We start from the raw sequence: 20,933 nt of genomic DNA, 5'->3' as shown, positions 1-20,933 counted from the left end.
CTCCTGGGAGGGGTAGTTCTCCGGGGCCCGCCACGCGGACTTCTGGGAAATGTAGTTTCTGATCTGTAGGCAGGACGGAAGGCGCGGGGGAGGCCCCTTACGCAAACTACAATTCCCGACGGGGAGCGCAGGGAAGGGGGGGTGGGACCTGAACATGGCGGCGGTGGTAGCTGCTACGGCGCTGAAGGGCCGGGGGGCAAGAAATGCCCGCGTACTCCGGGGTAAGGAGAGGGATACCAGGGAGGGCAGGGCTCTAAAAGATTCCATTCTCTTCACATCCCACCCGGCGCGACAGTAGGAAAGTCAGGCTGCCAATTGCTGCCCACACCTCTCTGCAGGCTTTTAGAGAGTCTGGGGGTGGAAAAGATGCTCTAGAGGTCACCAGTCCAACGCCTGCGTCCAGGTTGCACAGCATGCCTAGGGTCTTGCTACTAGAGTCCCAAAGAAGGCCTTAAGACTCCCGCTTTCCAGGGGTTTCACACTCACCGCAGTGCAGAGGGAAGAGCCCTGGGCTTCTGGAGGTTTGAGTTCTAGCACTGGGTAATTAGCGGTTTGACCTTGTGCGATGCAGCTCGTCTCTCGGGGCTTCAGATTCCTCTTCGAGGGGATGGAGTTAATTATTCTTGAGGATAGGTAAGGCCCTGCAGTTTAAAAACAGTTCCCCGGATTTCCTTCATATGTATGCCTCCGGCGAATTCCTCTGCAGTCCTTCCCAAACTGCCTTCTGAATAGAACAGCAGGGAAGCTCGCGGCTTTGGCACCAGGGTGAGGAGCCCGCAGTGACGTGGAAGTAGCTTCCAAAGGTGTCACCTCGGTGGCGATTTTCCCATTTCTCTTTAGATCCTTCACAGCACTTGTTACTCCAAACTGCAGTCACCCCCCCTTCCTCAAATCTCAGCCGCTCCTCCCCTCCCCTTAGCTCCCATCCTGACCTGCCGTACTTTTATTCACAGGAATCCTCTCTGGAGCCACAGCTAACAAGACTTCCCAGAACAGGACCAGAGCACTGCAGAGCCACAGCTCACCGGAGTGCAAGGAGGAGCCTGAGCCCCTCTCCCCTGAGCTGGAGTACATTCCCAGGAAGAGGGGCAAGAACCCCATGAAAGCTGTGGGACTAGCCTGGTGAGTTTGAACTGCCCCTTTGCCTACTAAGTGGGGGTTGCACTGAGAGGATGTTGGAAACCTAGAAACTAATCAGGTTGCCGATGGTGAGCTGAGTCCACTGGAAGGGAATTGCTGGGTTCAAGGGATGGAGTCTCAGGAGTGAGGCAGGGGGTACGGAACAATATGTAAAACTGGGGAGACAATGGCTTTTCTGCAGAGGAGCAGTTGAGCTGATCTGATTTGAATTTGGGCCACTGGCTTCATCCTTCCTCTTAGGAGCTGGGGTTAGATCCCGGTCCCAGTAATTAATCAAAATTTGCATTAGGTTATGTTGCATAGAAGTAGTTCTGTGACTTTATTTGGTTCTGACTCTGGCTCTAATACATAGTATTGATCACCATAAAAGGAAAAGAGAAATTAATTTTTTTTTTCCAGCGAGTGCCTGAGGCGTGACCGTACTTTGCCATGTAAGGTTTTAGGCTTTCTGACGTCAACATTGCACCTCCATCTCACTAAGGAGGGAACTGAGGCTCTCAGCTGGGATTCTCACCAGGTCTTGTGGTTCTGTGCTCTTTGGCCCCTACCAAGGCCCTCTTTGAGTAGTAGTTGCTCAGATTGAGAGAGAGAGAGAGAGAGAGAGAGAGAGAGAGAGAGACAGAGAGAGAGAGAGACAGAGACAGTCAGTTGGTGTAACTTAGTGGCTAAGCACATGCTTGATATTCTTGAAACCCTATGTCTGATCTGCAGCAGCAAAAGGAGAAAAAGAGGGGTCTGGGAAGATATGAGACAGTGTCACAGAGGGAACCTTTGCTAAATCAGAAAGAGCCCGGGCTGTTCAGTCGATCACACAGAAGCATTCAGCAGGGGTGAAGAGGTCGGCAGGACCACACGGGAACTTTAGTGCCATTGCCTAGGAGTTTGGAGTTGGCCAGGATAGAATAGAGATCTATTACAGTGTCTTAAGCAGGATCTGGTTTGTGGGATCCCTTCGGCACCAAACACAAAGAATACATAGGCATATCGCCACAGCATTTGTACAAAAGGCAAAGCTGGACTGATTCTTCCAGCTCCTCTGACTCAGTCCCAGTCCCGCCCCAAACCAGGTGCACATCTCCCCATCCCTAGGGCCATCGGCTTCCCCTGTGGTATCCTCTTCTTCGTCCTCACCAAGCAGGAAGTGGAGAAGGACCGTGTGAAGCAGATGAAGGCTCGGCAGAACATGCGGGTGTCCAACACGGGCGAGTATGAGAGCCAGAGGTTCAGGGCTTCCTCCGAACAAGCACAGCTCCCTGAAGTTGGGTCTGGGGTACAGACCTGAGTGAGGATCACAGCAACTTTAAGCTCTAGACTGAAGTCCTGTGTGGTCATTGCACATGAGGCCCACCAGAGGGCGCATGCTGCCCAAGCTGCTGCCACCACCCATCTTCCACAGAGGAACCAGCCAAATGCAAATAAAGTTATGAAGTACTGACATAGAAAGGAAGCAAAGCTGAATTTGTAAGCCCCAGGGAGGGGAAGGGCGGGGCAGAGTGGGGCTGGCCGCTGTTCCCAGTTGGGTGATGAAGTAACCACAGACTTTATGCAACAAGCCTTTGTACAGGCCCTGGAGACCCAAGTCTTCAGAGCCACCAGTCAGGAGGGCAGTGGCGTCCCATGCAGCCGAAACTGGTTAAAGTCGGTCAGGCATGGGCATCTTTAATCTCAGTACTCAGGAACCAGAGGCAGGCGAATCTCTGAGTTTGAGGCCAGGGTGGTCTATGTAGTTCCAAGACAGCCAGAGCACCATAATAAAGAGATTTTGTCTCAAAGAACAAACACCACATCAAAAGTAGCATTCAGGGCATGGAAGAAAAGGAATTTAAAAAAAAAACGCATCCAAATATGTCAGCTTCTCTGGGGCTCATTCTATCATCTGTAAGAGAAATTAGTTCCCAAGAGATTCAAAAGGGTCTAGCCCCTTTCCTGTCTGGAAAAATAAGTAAATAATTAAAAGTTATATAAAGACACAGCTTGGAAGCTTTTACAGAGGGTTCACCACACAAAAGTGGCCCAGCAGGATCGTTGGGAACTCCCTCCACTATTGCAGATTTGCACTCCTTTCCCCAGCAGCCTGTCTCGTCCATCACCGGAACTGCCTCAAGAAAATGTGCTTAGTTCCACAGAATGGGTTCCAGTCTGAGGGCAGAGGAGACGTTCTGGCCAAAGCCACCACCTTACGGTTAAGAAAGCCACTGCTACTCAGGGTCTTACTGCCAAGCATGAAACTTTATTACCTCTCTAGTTGTGTCCCTTTGTGATATATTCATAATCGAATACCGAACAGAATAGCTGTGTCCTTGGGCTAATAAGGTTTCTGCCTCACCTGGTAAACTGGCTTCTCTCCCCCACCCTGGCACCAGCTGGAGGCACTTGGAGTGCATAAAAGCAGTAGCTGGCTTGGAGAGGGGGTTCAAACAGCGAGCTTGGTTAGAAAGGAAGGTCTCTAGATACCAGGGTGGGGCTTCAGGGTTTCTCAGACCTGTCCCCACCCATCCCTTCACCCAGACTGCTTCCGAGCCACACTCAGGATCCTACAAACTACCTCACTTGCTGACCCTACCTCTCACTTTCTTTGAATGTTGAAGCAAAGATAGTAGGAGGTCCCTCTAAGTCAGATTTTTAAAGCCTCAGAAGGCGCCTCCAAGCACTCTGGGCCTGGATGGTAGCCAGGATGGGTGCCATTCTGCCTTAGCGCCCCCACCCCACCCAAGTGAGTGAACTTTGCTCACCGTTTCTCCCCCTAGCCCAGATAAATAGTCTATACATATGACTGGAAGATGGGGTTGGAACAGCGAGAACCCAGGGCACAGATCTCTCCAGAGCTAAGAGATACCAAGCCTAAAGAGTTCAAACAGGGTATGTGGCCTATGAGTCCTGGAGCTAGGGGCAAAGCATCTGGCTTTATTGGGTCCCAGAGGGGAACAGCTCCATCTACCCAGCCTAGAACCCTGTGGCCGAGGTGGGAGGGGAGCCTCTTCACCTCGGAGCTCCTGTGTTCTCAGGCCTCCCACTCCCTCCCCACACGCTAAGAGTGTAGTGTATGCTCATCGTGGGTAACCAGGGAGAAGGGACACCTCAGTCTAGTCCCTGCCGAGCCCAGCAAGGGCAAGAGCCGACAGTAACTCAGGCACTCTGAGTTCTCACACAATACAGCCGGAGGCCCTCCGATCCCCAGGATGGAGAGGAAACTAAGCAGATTATTTGAAGGGACAAGGGGACCTAGGGGCCCTGCCCAATAGGGAATGGTGAGTCCCAGGCCAGTGAAGGGGAAGTCTCTCTCTCTTTCTTTCTCTCTCTTTCTCAGTCTCGACTCCCCACCATCTGGAGCACAAAAGTGAAGATGTAGACTATGTCCGTGTAGATCTGCAGGGCGCCTGTGATGTAGTCCTCCGGGCTGATGGTGTGCTTCCGGTTCCCCAGGACCAGCTGTGTGTCGTATGCCAGGAACTGCAGGGAAACCAGACATCATGAGTGCCTAGGAGCTCAGGGTCAAGAGTTCATTTCCGGTCAGCACGATGTCCCGAGAGCACCTGTGCCACTCCTACAGCTTGCTGATGGAATCACTAAGGAGTAGTGTGGTGCACGGTCTCTGCCCTTGAGCAGTCCCCTTGTCCACCAAAGACTGGCACACAATTGTCCCCCAGCAGGCAGTGTGAACAAAAGACAACAGGGATGCCAGAAACTTCTCAAACCTCTAAACAGGAAAAGGAACAATTGTCCATGGCCCCTCCCCACCTCCCAAGCTGCCTAAATTCCATCTCTGCCCTCTCAGCTCCCCATCCCAGAACAGGGAATACACTTACCAGGGTGAAACAAATTGCCCCCAGAGCTGCATACACCATGTGGAGCCAGTAAATCTGTGAAATAACACAGTATGGCGTTAGGAAGCCAAGCAAAGCAGACCTAAAGCAGGCCCTCAGGACCCAGCTGACCCTGGGACTCCTGTGGCTGAGCAGGGAGATCAGGGAAGCTATCTCTCCAGGCTCCCCCATCCTGCCTCTCTAGATCCTAGGAGAAACTGAGAATGTGATTTATCTGCCAGAGAGAGCAGGGGTTGTCCCACAGCCCACTTTGGGGACAGTTTATTTTGTTTGTTTTTGGTTTGGTTTGGTTTTTTGAGACAGGATTTCTCTATGATAGCCTTAGCTGTCGTGGACTCGCTTTGTAGACCAAGCTGGCCTTGAACTTGCTGAGATCCACCTGCCTCTGTCTCCCGAGTGCACCACCACCACCGCCCAGCCCTTGGGGACAAGTTTAGAGAAGCCTCTAAGCAACCTTGAGTTGCCTGCCACCATGCTCAACACTGCTGCCAAGTGCCTATGCACAGACCAGGACCAGCCACAGTGAGGCGGGCAGCACCTCTCGGTCTGATCCTTCTCTTCAGCGGACTGGAAGCAGAGAAGGCATCAGAACCAGCGATCCCAAGCCCCCTGCTGTCCAGGCCTGACTTGGTCTTTCAGGTTTTCCTCACAGAACCTGGTCTCAGCTAATCTACCACTTCTTGTAGGAAATGAGTGGTGCTATGCAGAACCCAAGGGGCTAGGCTATGGTTTCCCATCTGCCTGAGAGAGAAAGCCGTTATGCCCTAACCCAAAAGGGATGGTAACGTGTGGGTGCCTGCACTAGCCAGTGGACAGCTATGGGAAGCCAGAGGCCACCCCTACCCCACAGGACATCTGCTGACTGGATTCTCTGCCTGCCCTTGTGGCAGGACACTCACATATTTGAAGAACAGCACAATGCTAGTGACAATCCCGGTCACTACCAGCACAATTCCCAGGACACAAAAGAGGCCTGTACACGAGGTGAAGTCCACCTACAGAAAGGTAGAAGGAGACATCTGTCAGATAACTGCCATCCTTAGCATCCCAGAGGACTGGCCCTGCCCCCACCCACGGAGTCCCACTGCTGTTCCTAGGGGCACAGCAGTGACAGTGACATGCTAAGGACACATACAGGAAGCAGCTTGGCAAGAACAGACATGGGAACAGATTAGGCCAAGGAAACCCCTGGCCTGCAAGAGTCTGGCCATGCCTGCCCAAGTGCCAACCTGAAAGATGTGGGTATGGAAGAGGGCAGGGTGGCCAAGGAAGGGCCTTCCCCATCCTCACCTTAGTCTGGAAGCAGAAGATGGTGACAGAAATGGACACCACAGCAGTGATGATCATAGCTATGATGACGGCTTTGGTTTGGTACATGCTGGGGAGAAGGAATGGGTTGAGATGGGCAGAGGCATGAGCCACGAGTACAGATCCTGTGTTCAGGCTTATGCCAACAGTCCATCCAGCCCTCCGCACCCTCCCCGAGAGTATAGACGATTGCCCCGAACACACCTGGAAATGGTGCCTGTCATAAAGCCCAAGGCCAAAGTCTGAGGGAAGGAGAGAAATGAGGTAAACAGTTAAGAAACAGCACGGGCTGGAGTATGGCTTCACATACTGCCAGGTTCTAAGTGCCAGCCCAACACTGTGGCCACCACGGCCCTGCCAGAGCTGGGGGTAGATGCAACTGTATCAGAAAGACCAGCCACAGGGGAGAACAAGAGCAGGGCCAGGTAAGGCGAGGGAGACAGCCAGGGACATCTTTCCACAAGGGTGTCCCCAACCCTTCTATGGGAGAGGCCGCCATTCCCTTCTAGACTTACAAAGAGGGCCAGCAGAATGATGTTCCATGGGAAGCGGCGTCTGATGAGAGAGAGGGCAAGCAAGAGGCCCAGTTACCTACCCTGGACCCACAAAGTCTTAACATTCCTTAAGCAGAAGGAAGTCCCTAGCTCCTATTCAAGCTACCTTTCCCTTAGGGAGAGTACTCAGGTGCTCAGGCAAAAACAACTTGGGACAGACCTGCCCTGTGGAACCAGCAAAGTCTCCTGCCCCCTGTGTGACTGTGACAAAGTTCCTCGGCCTCTCTGAACCTTCAGTTCTCCCTGCTAGGGCTCTGGTAGCTTTTCCTTGTGCGTCTTAACTTCTTCTTACTTGTGTGTGTGTACGTATGCACTACAGCACACATGTGGAGGTCAAAGGACAGCTTGTAGCAATCATTTTCTTTCCAGCATGTGGGTCTTGGGCCTCAAACCCAGATTGTCAGGCTTGGGGGAAAGTGCCTTTACCTGTTGAGCATGTTGCTAACCCCTCCCTTTTTGCTTTTCTTCTGTTTGTTAAATGCTTGAAATGCTACATACCTTGTAAGAACGGCAGGTAGCCAGATAGACATCACTGTGTTACGCTACTTTGTAGCACAGCTAACCTCTTCTCCCTCATCAGTGCTTCTAAATCTCTCCACTGTACAAACCCTTTTCCTCTCAAAACACTTTGGCCCTGTCCCGCTTTCCGCCCTCCTCTCGTCTGGGTCTCCAGCACTCACCTGGGTCCCTGGCAGCAGGCAAGGATCAGGTAGGTGATGATGAAGACAGCACTGGGGGGAGAGATGAGACAAAGCTATCGGCCAGAACTGCCCAGGCCTGTTCCTAGCCCAAGATGGGCAGCACTCGGCAGCCCGGGCTTCTTGACAAGCCACTTTCTTTGTAGGAAACTAGGGTAAGATTCTCTCAGCCAGAGCACTGAGACGCCTATAACAGGGTTTGGACCAGGAAATATAGGGTGATCATAGGCAGTGGGTAAGAGAGCCTGGACAGTGCTGCCATGAAATCTGTATGTCACCACCACGATCTGTCTATCTGGTCCAGTCCTGGCCTGGCATTCTGTGATGTTCCTCCTCCTCTTCCTCCTCTTCTTTGTCTTCTTCTTCTTCTTCCTCCTCCTCCTCTTCCTCTTCCACCTCAGGTAGCCCCCCTACCCCTATAGTCTGCCTGGAGACTGGCACAGTTTCTGGGAAGCCCTCTCTCCTAGGGCACATTTAGTCTCTGCCCAGAGCAAAGCTGGTCAGCTGCCCCCTGCCCCCACCTCCCCACCCAGCAGCAACACCACACACTCACTAGGACACGTAGTACACAGCCACATTCCTCCTCACAAACTGGCTGACTGGTTCCCTGTAAAACAAGAGGATGCCAAGAGAGGAGAGTCATACCACAGTTGTGCGCCTCCAGCCGAGAGCCACCCGTCTCTGGGCAGCCTGGCAGGTGACCCAGGCCGGGAAAGGGAGAGACTCACACAAAGGTGAAGATAGCGATGATGGCCACGGTGATGAGCAGCTGGACGGAGATGATGGAATAGACCTAGAACAGACAGGGCCAGAATAGCTCACATCTCACACTAGCCTCCCGCTAACGGTCGGTCAGCGCTAAGGCCTCCGCCCCTACCCACCCACCCCACCCCCACCTTGTTAGCCGTACAAGGGGCCACCTTTTAGTTTGGAAGGCTCTGGCTGGAGAGAGGGCTGTGTGGGTAACAGTATATATTGATCATGGACCTGAGTTCAGTGCCCAGCAACCTCGGCAGGAGGCTCACAACCACCTGTCACTCTAGCTCTGGGGGATCTGATGCTCTCTTCTGGACTCCTTGAATACTTCACTCAAGCTTATACATGCACGAGAGCATGCACCTTAACTAAAAATAAAAAACAGTCTCAGGTCAGGTGTGGTGGTGCACGCCTTTAATCCCAGCACTCGGGAGGCAGAGGCAGGCGGATCTCTTTGAGTTCGAGGCCAGCCTGGTCTACAAAGCGAATCCAAGATAACAGAGAAACGCTGTCTAAAAAATAAAATAAAAGTAAAGTAAAGACAGTCTCCCAGCACTGGGGAGACAGAGGCAGGCGGATTGATGTGAGTTGGACATCAGCCTGGTCTACAAAGTGAGTCCAGGTCAGCCAAGGCTACAGAGAGACCCTGTCTCGAAAAACAAAAAGCAAACAAACAATAAATAAATAAAACCAGTCTTGAAAAGATAAAGAATGACTGCCATTTGGAAGGCTCCACGTTTTGAGCCCTCAGCAATTCTTCTCTGACTGCCACCTGACCTAGAAGGGTTCCCACTGCCCCCTCTAGCTATTTCTTGGCCCCTTTCCACCTGCCCAGCATCTAGCTTAAAGTCAGCTTAGAGTCTGCTGTTCTCCTGCCCTGCCTGCTCCTGCCCTGACAGTGGTGTTCTGTGTCTCGGGTTAAGAGGGGGTGTGTGGTGGTTTAGACAGTGTGTTCCTTTCAGCCCCCAGGTGCTGCTGTCTAACAGAGCAGTGGGCAGGGAGAGGAAGTGCGGAACCCAAGTGGACTTTCTCAGGCTGACTCTGTCATCCCAAAACAAAGTCAAGGCAGAGGGGATCATAAAAATGGGGATCCCCTCTGAGGAGGGTACAAAACTACAAAGAGGTAGGCAGCTAAGATATTTCCATAGGTGCCTGTACCTAGGCCTCCCCTGAACCTTTAGCTCACCTTTCGGATGAAGCTATGTCGGACTTTCCGGTCGTCCCATTCTCCAGGACCAAAGCTGTCACTTCCTGCTCTCTCCTCCCCACCATAGTCATGGCCTAGGACCAGAGACAGATGACATCAAACCAACTGAGGACCTAGGACAGGTACCCTCCACCTCAAAGCACCCCTGTCCCTGTCTCGTACAAAAGCTCAGGTACCTCTGTCCAAAAGATGCACTTGTAACTCATAGATTCTTATCAAGCTAAGGTTCTCTAGGTACCCTCAGAGTGACCCCAGCTGGGCTTAGGTGAGAAAGAGCTGTCCTATCAGCGGGCATCTGCTGCAGGCCCTGTGCCCCACCCACATCATTGGAGGCAGGATAGTCTAGGGAAGCAGCTGGCATCTAGGAAGTGGAGTCGACTGGCAGAGCAGTGGCCTTGGGAATAGAAGGCCAGAGAAAAAGAGGGGAGAAGTACACAGAAAGTGGGTACAAGAGGGCCAGGACTGTGGTCTACAGCAGGCTTCACAATGCATATGCAACTGTCACCTATAAGTGATATCTTAAGATCCCCCTCAGAACATGTGTTCAGATAGGAGTTAGCCATACCCTTACTGGCTCTAGGACACTGAGACTACTGCAAGCCACCAACATTCCATGGATGCCTCTTTGGGATCTGCTTCCAAAATCTACCCAGAGGGAGTTGAGGTACAGCTCATAGGCAGAGCACATACTTAGCATGTAATGACCTCAAGTTCAGTCTCCCATACCAAAAACAAATACAAAATCCAACCCGGGAAAAGACACTTATATAGTCTAACCTCACCTTCTCTGATCAACCATGACATTTTGGCTGTTGGCAAAAATCAGACTGTATATAAAGGTTGGAGATGTGTCAGCCCTAGGACATTAAAAAAAAAAAAAGTGCTTAAGGTTCCTAAGGAAGGCATGGTGACCACACTCAGTGGCAACAGCCTTGTTGAGAAATAGAAACGGTTCCTTAGGCACCGCTTCGAAACCATTACTTCACCCAACTACCTTCTCTGGGTCTAAGTTTGGTATATGTCTCAGTCTCCTTACTGAACACATACATAGGCCAGCAAGTGGCTGGAGGGAAGAACAGGAGGTTAAGGGGAAGGTGGTACAAGAAGAGGAAAAGGAATATCAAAGGGGATGGAAAGAGGAAGAGAAGGTAAGGTGTCTTCAGCCCCAACCTCTACCTTGTCTCACCCACCCCCAGCCACCCTCCACGACTCACCATAGTTCATGGGCATTGGATGGATGGGAGGCATCGGCTGTGGGTAGCCAGCAGGATGACCGTAACCAGGCTGGGGGTAGGCTGGGTAAGCAGGGTATCCACCTGGAAGGACAGCCGGCTGCCCATAGCCCCCAGGAGGTGAAGGGCCAGGGTACAGAGGGTTGCGGTCCTCATAGGGAGGCGGGGCAGTGGGATTGGACATGGCCACTCAAGGGCTAAGGGGAAACCCCAGCTGCTGGAACCTGCAATAGGAAACAAGCAAGCAGTCATGAGTTCTTGGCCGCTCACTCCGCCCCTGTTCCTTTCTAGGCTGTCTCTAGATCACACATGCCACTCACTGCCCACAGGCCACCACCCCACTGGGCCAGCCCCTGGCTTTTATAATCTTTCGGAGCAGCCTTTATCTGGGGCCTCCCCTTCCCTGTCCCGCTCCCTGCACCCTGGCCACAGGAGAGTAGGTGTGGCGATTAGTCAGCCACCCCGGCGTCAGTGGAGAGCATCAGAACAACAGGAACTCCCTGTCCTCCTTTAAGGAAACCTGCTGGTGGTGCTGGTGGTGCTGGTGGTGGTGGTGGTGGTGGTGGTGGTGGTGGTGCTGGTGGCAGCGGTGGCAGCGGCGGGCAGAACCAGGGGAGAAGTTGAATGGCCCTTGGCAGAGCTTCCTGGTGAGTCACAGGGCTGGCCAGCTGGGACCCTCTGGAGGGTCAGCCCAGCCCCCACAGCAGCTGGCTGGAGCAGCAGGCTTGAGAGCCAGATACAGGGTGGAGCCAGGCTAGAAGCTGAGCAGAAAGGAAGAGGAGGAAAACAAGCCTGCCACTGTGCCTGAACCACCAGGCCCCGGAGGGAGGGGCAGTCCAAGCAGGAGACACGACTTTCAGGTTCTCCTCACAGAGGCGTGTGGCAGCCTGTGCCGGCTGCTCCCTTCACTGGCCTTGGTGGGGAGTAGACAAGTGCCCCAGAGCTCAGTGGAAAGAGGGTGGGGGGAGGTCTGGAATCTTCCCAGCAGCAGTGTCAGAGAGGGTCAAGGAAAGCAATCTGAGGAGCAAGGGCACTGTATAGGATAGAATGCCTCTAACAGGAGAGCCCCACAGCTTGCTGGGAGCCCCAGAGTCACAGGGAGAGGGGCACCCTAGATGCTAGCTCACTTAAGTGAGCACCAAGGCCCAGCATAGTAAAGCAGCTCCCACAGTCCTGGAACCAGCAGTTAGGAGCATGCCTAGAGTGGAGTGCCCTGGAGTCTTGCTTGGTATATGTCCTTCATGCTATGCTGTGTTCTCTAGGCCTCCTCTGCCAAGATTAATATAGCCTGTGGATCCTCTGAGATGGCAGAGATGAGGATGAGACAAGCTAAGGAAGAGGTGTCCTTCTTTCCTTCATGGAGCCACCCCTTCCCATGTACACCCTGTGACAGAGTTACCCCCTGCCCTACAGGAAATACTCCCAAATCCAGGTCAGCAGCACCCTCAGAGCCGCGGCTGGAAGCAGGAGAGTCCCCACTTCTCTTTCCAGGGCACCCAGTGCAGCTCAGAGATCAGATAGAGGACAGCCATGTCCTCTCTCAGGACAACAGGAGTTTATTCACAAGGGAAAGTGGTCAGGATCAAGTAACAGGCCAGGCCTCAGAGCTGGTCACAGTGAAGAAAACTGTTCTTCTCCCCTGAGCAAGAATATGTTGATCCAGAGAGAAGAGAGCCCTTCTAGACTGAGAGTATGAGAAGTGAGCCAGGCAAGGAAGCAGGGCAGAGCTCCTGGGGAGTGGGACACCCACAGTGGACAGTGAGTCTAAGACCAGCCATTGGGACTGGTTTGCAGAGCTCTGAGGCCATAGGAGGACAGAGTAATTACGAGCAAGAGAAAAGAAGCAGGGTCTTTCCCATCCCAACCTCTGGAGCAAAAGGCTTGTTTCCCTCAGCCCCGTTCCCTCCCTCCCTTCCAAGGTCTCCTTCTGAGTCCACAGAAAGAATGGCATCCAGGTGGAAGGAAGCAGGGGTGACGCAGGTTGGTTACCTTTGGTGTAGATGTGCCTGTCATTTCCTTATGGCCCTCATCTCAGGAGCCCAGGTCTATCTGACATCCACCATTGAGGTGGTGTTGGAGGCTGGTGGCTTAAACAGTCCCAAAAGGCACTGCCACTAAAGGCCCTGATGTCAGAGTCCCAACAGTGCCACCAAGCCATGATGTCACAATGAGCTGGCCCTTCACCTCCACAAGGTATCTGTGAAATAGGGTAGCTCTAAGAGCTGATTATGACCCTGGGAAAACAGAGCATGCTAGATCCGCCTTTTACTTAGGAGACAGCTGCCCCTCCCTCTTCCCAAGTGAGGGGCTGCAGTGACTCACTGCCTGGGTTGGGGCACCAAGGTCTAGACTAGTACAGCTGCTGACTCATCCCCCCCACCCCCCAATCCAGTCCTCCCTGGCCCTGCCCTGTCATGCTTGTGGTCAGAAGAATTCTCCTGGTGAACCTTCCTGGTCCCAATATAGTTTTCTGAGGCCTTAGCCACCTGCCCTTTTGAACCAGAGATATTGTTGTTCATCAGTGTCCTCACCTGGAAGATGGGTTCAACACCAGTAAGAGTGCCTCCCAAAGAACTGTAAAAATTAAAAGAGAAGCCAGGCGTGGTGACACAGGCCTTTAACTCCCAACACTCAGGAGGCAGAGGCAGGTGAGTTTGAGGCCAGCCTGGTCTACAAGTCCTGGACAGCCAAGGTTACACAGAGAAACCCTGTCTTGAAAAAAAAAAAACCACCCAAAAAATTAAAAGAGAAGATACACACTGAGGAAGCTGGAGAGATGGCCCAACAGTTAAGAGCGCTGGCTGTTCTTCCAGTTCAATTCCCAGCACCCACATGGCAGCTCACAACTCTGAAACTCCAGTTCCAGGGGATCTGGCACCCTCACCAGAAACACAGGCAGGCAAAACACCAATGCACATAAGATAAAAATAAATAAATGGGGGGAGAAGAAAGAAAGGAAAAGAAACACACTGAGCTCTTAGAAGAGCACCTAACCAGAGATACATTCTGGCTGTTTTCAGCTGTGATTTCACTAACTCCTTATCAGAGCCCAGCAGGTGACCATTGTTATTACAGACCAAGGCTTAGGAGAGTGAAGGTTGGCCAGGCAGACCTCACCAGGGTGTAGTGAGGTCAAGGCTTGCCCACAAAGCTGATCCTGGAGTTCTCGTGAGTCCCCTTTTTTGGACAGTCTGTCCATCCATCCCAATATCTCATCCCTTTGGTTTCAAACCCTGCAGTGACAATAGCAGGCTTACCCAGAAGAGGAAGCCCAACTGTTCAACCCCTCCCTCCGCAGGGGGCTCCAGGCCCATCCATCAGCACAAGGAAGGAGACATAAAATGTCGCCCACCCACTTAAGACAAACTGATCCTGGGCCACAATACAACCCTAGCTGTCTGACCCCTTCTGTCAGTACCAGCTAGCAAGTTGCCAACCTCTGCCACACCACTGAGCCATGGCCAGGACAACAGGGGTCAGATCAGCAAGGCCCTCTGGAACCCAGCATCCCTGGCTTGGCTCCTATGCAGGCCCCAGCTCCTGCCTGGCCTCCATGAGGACCCTGCCACCAAGGCTTCCGCTAGGGCTGAGGGCTGAGCTAGCACAGGCCTGGGAGAAGTAGTCAGCCACTAGCCAAGCTGAGGCATGGGGACTAGAGAAGACAAAAGGTAGGAGGAAGGACAAGGACAGAAAAGAGAGCAGGAGACAGTAAGATGAGGTACAAAGTCCTCTGGGTTCATGCAGTGGCTGTGAGGGCGGCACAGCTTCCAGGGGCTACTACAGAGAACTACGGGCATTTCCCCAAGTTAGGAAGGCGGCCAGCTTCCCTGTGAGCCAACGCCAGCCTGTGAGCCAGGTGTCCAGATTTCTGTCCCATCCTGGCAGCTCCACACCTCAGCTTGTAGCTCTCTCAGGTAATCCATCCCATCTCAGGAAAGACCCAGGCCTCTCCCCCTGACTCAGCCCTGGTGGCAGCAGGAATGTGTACTAAGCCCAGATGGCAGGAATTCAATGTAGAATCTGGGGGGACTGTCCCCCACTGAACCCTGAGGTGTCTCTAGCTAGCTCTGGACCTGGCCTGCTGAGCATGGACTCTGGCCCTGGCTCTCCTGGGGTGTGTGGAATCTGTAGAGAGAAAGCTGAGCTACTGGGGTTACAAGCAGGAGGATGTGTGTTGGAGGAAAGGACAGCAAAGAGCAGCTGACTGGTCCAGGCAACTTGCCCTCCTGACTGCCAGGAACCGATGCCCAAACCAAAATGGAAACAATTGCTCACCACCCCACACCCAGGTCTCCATGCCTAGCTTCTTCCCTCCATTCTCCCCAAGAAATCAGCCCACGCCTCACATAGCCACCACCACAGGCACCCAGAATCAGCTTCATACTCTAGGGTAGCCTGGCCTTGGGATTAAGAGGTGAAGTTGAGGGGGTCCAACACTGTAGTGTCAGCTGGAACCAGAAAACTTAGGAGCTCGGGTGGTACTTTATGCCTCTAATTCTAACAGAGGCAGGTGGATCTCTGAGTCCACGGCATCCTAGTCTACATAACAAGTTCCAGGCCGGGCAGGGAATGATAGTGAGATGTTATCACAGAGGGGAACAAAAGTTTTTTAAGGAATTTAGAACTTTCGTTCCCAGCTGGGCCCAATATCTGGCAGTTCAGCAGGAGAGCCAGCCACGGGTGCCAGCACAAACCACCTATTCCCCCCAGTTCCTGTTCATCCTGCCAACCCATTACTTCCTCCCAGGCTCCGGGCCACTCCCCAGCTTCCACTTCTCTTTCTCTCTCTCTCTCTCTCTCTCTCTCTCTCTCTCTCTCTCTCTCTCTGTCTGTCTGTCTGTCTCTCTCTCTCTCTCTCCCTCCCTCCCTCCCTCCCTCCCTCCCTCCCTCCCTCCATAAAAACAGAGTTGAGTCCTGGGAAATATGGTAAGGCCCAGTCCAGCAGCTTCTCAGCCACCCTTCTCTCTGAAGATAGAGTTATATTATGGATGGTTAACCTCAGAGACCCTAGCCACATCACCAGTCAGGGTGGCCTTCGTACACATATGGTCAGAACCAGGCATGGTGGAGCATGCCTGTAATACCAGCATTCGGAGAGGCACAGGCAGGAGGATCTCTGTGAGTTCGAGGCCAGCCTGGTCTACAGAGTGAGGACAGCTAAAGCTACACAGAGAAACCTTGTCTTGAAACCACTCCCCACTCACCCCACCCTACCCCCCAAAAAACCACAAAAGAAAGAGGGCCAGGTGTCGTGGCTCAGGCCTTTAATCCTAACACATGGGAGTTAGAGGCCAGCTTGGTCTACAGTGGGATTCCAGGACAGCCAGAGCTACATAGTGAGACACTGTCTCAAAATAAAATAAAAAAGGAAAAAAAAAAAAAAGAGGAAGCCATTATCAGGGCCTTGCCATTTTTGACACAAAGGCCTATCTACCCCATTTGTGTTTACCTCTCCTGTCTCCAGACCACAGTGGAAAGTCACAGAGGGTGGGGAAGGAAGGGAGCCACCCAAGAGTGGTACCGCCAGTGCTCACTAAGCAACTAAGCCAAAGACAACCAAGGTGCTTCGGATGCTCACAAAAGATCACTCCGCCAATAAAGATGCTAGATTTGAGACAGAAGTAGTGGGGCACACCCATAATGCTAGCACCCAAGAGGCTAGATTAGTTCAAAGCCAGCCCGAGCTACACAGTGGCACCAGGCCAGCCAGGGCTATACCACAAGGGCCTGTCTCCAAACAAACAGTTGAAATTTGCAGAGAGATGGGTTGGGGCTTAGGGTTTAAGTATCCAATGAAGGCAAACAGCAGAGATGGATTTGAACTTGATGGCTGGTTTCGGGTGCCTGTCTGCCAGGGCAGACATGCGAGGCACAGGCAGGAGGATCTCTGTGAGTTCGAGGCCAGCCTGGTCTACAGAGTGAGGACAGCTAAAGCTACACAGAGAAACCCTGTCTTGAAACCACTCCCCGCCCAGGGCCTGCTTGGTAAAGATGTGGTAAAGACCGGCAGAGCTGAGTGCACAGTGGATATGGATCCCCTTTCCCACCTTCTCCTGAGTCTCCCGTGTAGGAGCAGGCACCTAACTCCTTTCCTGGCACTGATACTGACTCCAGTCCATGAACTGAAGGTCACTTCCCACTTCCAGACTCCATTTTTACATCTGTTAGATGGGTATATACTAGGCCGAAAGAGCAAAATCTACTGCAGCCCTGCCAGTTTGTTTGCAGCTAACAGAACAGGTTTCACAGCAGAATGGCATATGCCCCTACCCCGAATCTACACACTGGGTGTCTCTAGTAACGTGTAAGACATATACAGAGGCAAAGGCCCATGACGTTCTAGGCAAGAGGGTGCCATTAATTCTCACTCTGTCCTCCTAGGATGCTCCCATAAGGCCCCCACTCTTTACAGTTTGTTTGATGCTAACCCAGGTCACCTGTTTATTACACAGGAAGCCAACCCTAAGAAAAAAACCATGTCCCTACCCATCTCCCCCCTCCCCTCTCTTTTATTGTTTGTTTTTTTGTTTTGTTTTGTTTCCCTTCGAGACTGTGTTTCTCTGTGTAACCCTGACTGTCCTGGATTCACTTCCTAAACCAGGCTGGCCTGGAACTCACAGAGATCTGCCTGCCTCTGCCTCCTGAGTGCTGGGATTACAGGCCTGTGCCACCATGCCTGGCCCCCCTCTCCATCTCTTAAAACCCATGCTCCCACCAGCCTGCCCCTCAAACAGCTGCACTAAGAACCAGACAACTGGTCTAGGTGGATGAGCAAGCAAAGCCACTTGCTGCCAAGCCTGCCAACCTGAACTGGATTCCCTAGAACCCACCTAGAGGGCTAACTCCCACACGTCCTCTGACCTCCACATCCATGCACTCACCTCCACACAAAATAATAATTTTTAAAAAGATGCAGGCATGAGCAGGGCATGGTGGTATGCACCTGTCGTCCTAGCACTGGGTTGGCTGAAACAGGAGGATCACAAGTTCAAGAGTAGGGCCACAAGAACCTGAGGGTGGGGGCCACATGCTGTCGTTTCCAGAGAGTCAGCTGAGGGCCAGGATGCTCCCCACCTTTAGCTCCAGCAGCTACTGTAACCTCCATGTGTGGGATGGACTGCATGGCGTGAGGAGATCTTCCCGCCAGCACAGACTCCCTAAACATCACCCCTGTGTCTTAGGAAGTCTCACCTTCCTCCCGGACCAATGCATTATGTCCACGCTAAGTAGAAGCCTGTGGACTTCCGCATCTTGTTCCTGCTTCAAAACAAGTCCCAAGTTCTGGCCTAGACACCCAGTCTTAGGTTAGGCCTGGAAGATTCTGTCAAGGTGAGCTCTTCTTCAGAATTCTCAAAAGAACTGAAGGCACTCTCAAAATCTGTATGTCCCTTCACCGTGGCTTGCTGAGACAAAGTCTCACTCTGGAGCCCAGGCTGGCTTCAGATCTGCAGCCAGGCTTGCAATCCTCTTTTTGCCTTAGTCTTTTAAGCAGAAGAATGAGGGACTATGCCCCAATGTTGTTACTGTTTTGTGAGGCAGGGTCTTGCCCTGAAGCTCAGGCTGTCCTTGAGCCCACCACTCTTGCCTCTGCGTCTGAAAGGCGTGCACCACCACACATACAGTCCTGGTTCTTCCACTCTTTTCTCCTCCCCACCCCCCCAAGATTTATTTCTTTGATGTGAGTGCTCTGCCTGCCTGTACATCTGCAGGCCAGAAGAGGGCATTAGATCCCATTACAGATAGTTGTTAGCCACCATGTGATTGCTGGAAGTTGAACTCAGGATCTCTGAAGAGCAGACAGTGCGGTGCCCTTACCCACTGAGCCATCTCTCCAGCCCGCTCCTACTCTTTCTTAAGGGCCAGGGTGAGAGGTCTTGGGGTTGGAGGTGCTCTGCTGGAGATAGCTTCTATCTGAGGTCCCCCATTCTTAGGGAGGAGACTGTACCTAAGTACCTATTACCCTAGCCCATGACATGAGCTTCTCTTGGAGCTTGCCAAGTAACCTGTCATTACCTCTCTGATCTGCCCAGTTTTATACGAGCAGCCCTGAAGTCAGACAGGAAATCAGGGCCCTTGAAGCAATGGCCTCACTTCCCTTGAAACTGTAAGCCAAGACCAGGTCCTCATGATTGCAGGGACAAGGAGAACAAGCGAGTGGAGTAGAGAGGAAGTAGGGTGGCCTCTTGGTGGCAGACAAAGCAGCCCAGAGAAGCACCTGGCTTGCCCTGCCACCACTGGCAGGCCAAAGGCACCAGCTTTGAAACCAAAGCTCACCACTGAGATAAATATTTCAGAGTCCCAGAGAACCAGACACCTGACAGACCTTCCATGACAGCTTTCCCCACTTATCTGGTGTTTACAGTGCTCAAGTTGACCCCAGCCTCGCGGAGACCACCCACAGGCGACAGTGGAGTGAGTGGCAGGGGAACGAGGTCCCACGGGATGCGACCTGATGAAGACAGTTCAGGCTCCAGCTGGCAGAGCCTTCTTTCCCTCCCTCTTGTGCTGGCTCCTTCCCAGTCCGGGCAGGCCTACTTTCCCTTTTCCCATTTCCCTGGTGTGTTTTTATTTTTACTCTGACCTAAAGACGTCATGAGGGCCAAGCATGACAGCTCCCACTAGTAACACTCCCAGCACTTAAGAATCTGAGGCAGGGCTATTGCAACAAGTTCCAGGTTGCACTGGGCTGCTGAGTGAAACTGTCTCAATTTTTTAAAAAGTTCATGAGCTTGACGGTACTTTTTGGTAGGCTCCTGAACCGCACACAAGAACAAGGGAGCCGGGGCCAAAGCCCGACCGGTTATGAGTGGGAATGGCCTCTTCCTAGACCTAAGGGTTGGCCCGCAGGCTTCCACCATAAACACTGTGCTAGGCTTTCTTCCACCCCACCCCCCACTGAGATAGCTCCTTATCACCTGTCTGTTCCCAGCCTGGAGACGCCCGGACACGCAGGGGCAGCCCCAGGGGGTGCCAGGCCCCAGCAGACTCCACCACCACCACCACGCCACACCAGCCGAGGACCTTGACAGCCTCCACCTCACTGGCAGCAGGGCCACTCTGGGGCCCCGGAGTAGGGGACACGTCCTGCAATAGACAGGCCACTCAACCACTGAGAAGGGGGCACTCTACAAGATGCTGGTCAGCTCGCGGGTGCCCATCGAACACAGCTGCGCCATATGCCCGGGCCCTACGCCCTGTACAGGCGCTCAGGGAAAGCGAAACGGGCAGGAGGACAGACCCCGCTCTGGCTCCTTCTCCCGATCGGAGACCGGCAGCCGGCCGCCGGCCGCGCCTGCCAGAAAAGTTTGGGCTCCTGGGCACAGAGCCGTCCCCGGTCCGCTTCCAGTCCCCACCACCGCCAGCCGCAGCCCCCTCACTTGCCTGAGCTGTTCCGGACCTAGAGATCAACCGTGGCCTCCGAGCGTTTCCTAGGACTGGGCCGGGCTGGGCTGGGCTGGGGCTCCGTGCCCCGCCCCGTCTCCCTCGGCCACCCAGTGGGGTGGAGCTGCCTGGCCTCAGAGAACGCTAGGGTCCACCCCAGACCCCAACCATAAGCCAGGTGTGGGTGGTTCACGGTTACAAGGAGCAACGCTGGCTCGCCGATGAGGACAAACCCCACACTCACTGCAAGAAAATAACTCCGCCAATTCCAGACCCCACCCCAGGAGGAAGCCAGAGTTACACTTCGTCAGCTCCTGAATACCAGAGCTATATGCTAGGGGATTTAGAGTCCTCTCGTCTTAAAAGCTCGTGTGTGTGTGTGTGTGTGTGTGTGTGTGTGTGTGTGTGTGTGTGTGTGTGTGTGTGTGTGTGTGTGTGTGAGTCTCCACCCCACCCCTAGGGGAAAGGGCAACCTCGATATGTACCTCAGGCTGGCCTCCAGTGCTTTGTCACTGTGTCTCAGCCCTACTGACCCTGATTTTACTTAGTCAAATTTCACTGATTGTTTTCTTCTTCTGTCTCTAACTGATCGTCAGCACAACTTTAGGTTTAGGTGCTTAGTTTAGTGGTAGAGCTCAGGCCTTCTGTGTGAAAGACCCCATCACAGCAAAAGCAAACAACTAAGAATTGGTCCAGTGATGCAAAATATTGTATCACAGGACTGTGCTGTGTTTACATCGGTTTCATTCTACATAACCATTCTTATGCCATTAAAAACAAAAAAACTGTGACGAATATCTGGCAATTCTATGCTGTTAGGCTAAATGCCCTAC

General features: G+C 52.9%; 2 protein-coding genes across 5 annotated transcripts in view; one reads left to right on the top strand and one right to left on the bottom strand.

Moving 5' to 3' along the window:
- Positions 1–90: 90 nt before the first annotated feature.
- PNKD (PNKD metallo-beta-lactamase domain containing) overlaps positions 91–20,933 on the top strand; it is a 71,927-nt gene continuing 51,084 nt past the window's right edge. Inside the window, exons 1-3 of one of the 2 annotated variants that reach the window (XM_084778323.1) lie at positions 91–221; positions 954–1,122; positions 2,230–2,583. In XM_084778323.1, the coding sequence (XP_084634449.1) occupies positions 155–221; positions 954–1,122; positions 2,230–2,422 (429 nt within the window). In that variant the 5' untranslated portion in view covers positions 91–154 and the 3' untranslated portion in view covers positions 2,423–2,583. Of the gene's footprint in view, positions 222–953; positions 1,123–2,229; positions 2,584–20,933 lie in introns of those variants that run through there. The other variant, XM_084778321.1, reaches the window with a different exon arrangement.
- TMBIM1 (transmembrane BAX inhibitor motif containing 1) lies at positions 3,351–20,306 on the bottom strand. 3 transcript variants are annotated; one of them, XM_084778327.1, is made up of 12 exons: positions 20,101–20,306; positions 10,702–10,943; positions 9,467–9,561; positions 8,253–8,317; positions 8,078–8,131; positions 7,507–7,557; positions 6,788–6,827; positions 6,477–6,514; positions 6,255–6,342; positions 5,864–5,959; positions 4,947–5,000; positions 3,351–4,590 (listed from the first exon to the last, which is right to left on the bottom strand). In XM_084778327.1, exons 2-12 carry the CDS (start codon positions 10,901–10,903, stop codon positions 4,444–4,446), a joined length of 930 nt encoding a protein of 309 aa, XP_084634453.1. In that variant the 5' UTR covers positions 10,904–10,943; positions 20,101–20,306; the 3' UTR covers positions 3,351–4,443. The 3 variants fall into 3 exon arrangements, with proteins under 3 accessions (XP_084634453.1, XP_084634454.1, XP_084634455.1); XM_084778328.1 differs by lacking the exon at positions 20,101–20,306 and adding an exon at positions 12,709–12,850; XM_084778329.1 differs by lacking the exon at positions 20,101–20,306 and adding an exon at positions 10,270–10,344 and having other exon boundaries at positions 10,702–10,839.

Source organism: Acomys minous (genome assembly GCF_964271855.1).
Source record: "Acomys minous genome assembly, chromosome: 4".
In the NCBI taxonomy this organism is placed as follows: Eukaryota; Metazoa; Chordata; class Mammalia; order Rodentia; family Muridae; genus Acomys; species Acomys minous.
This window is presented reverse-complemented; position numbering and strand designations above follow the sequence as displayed.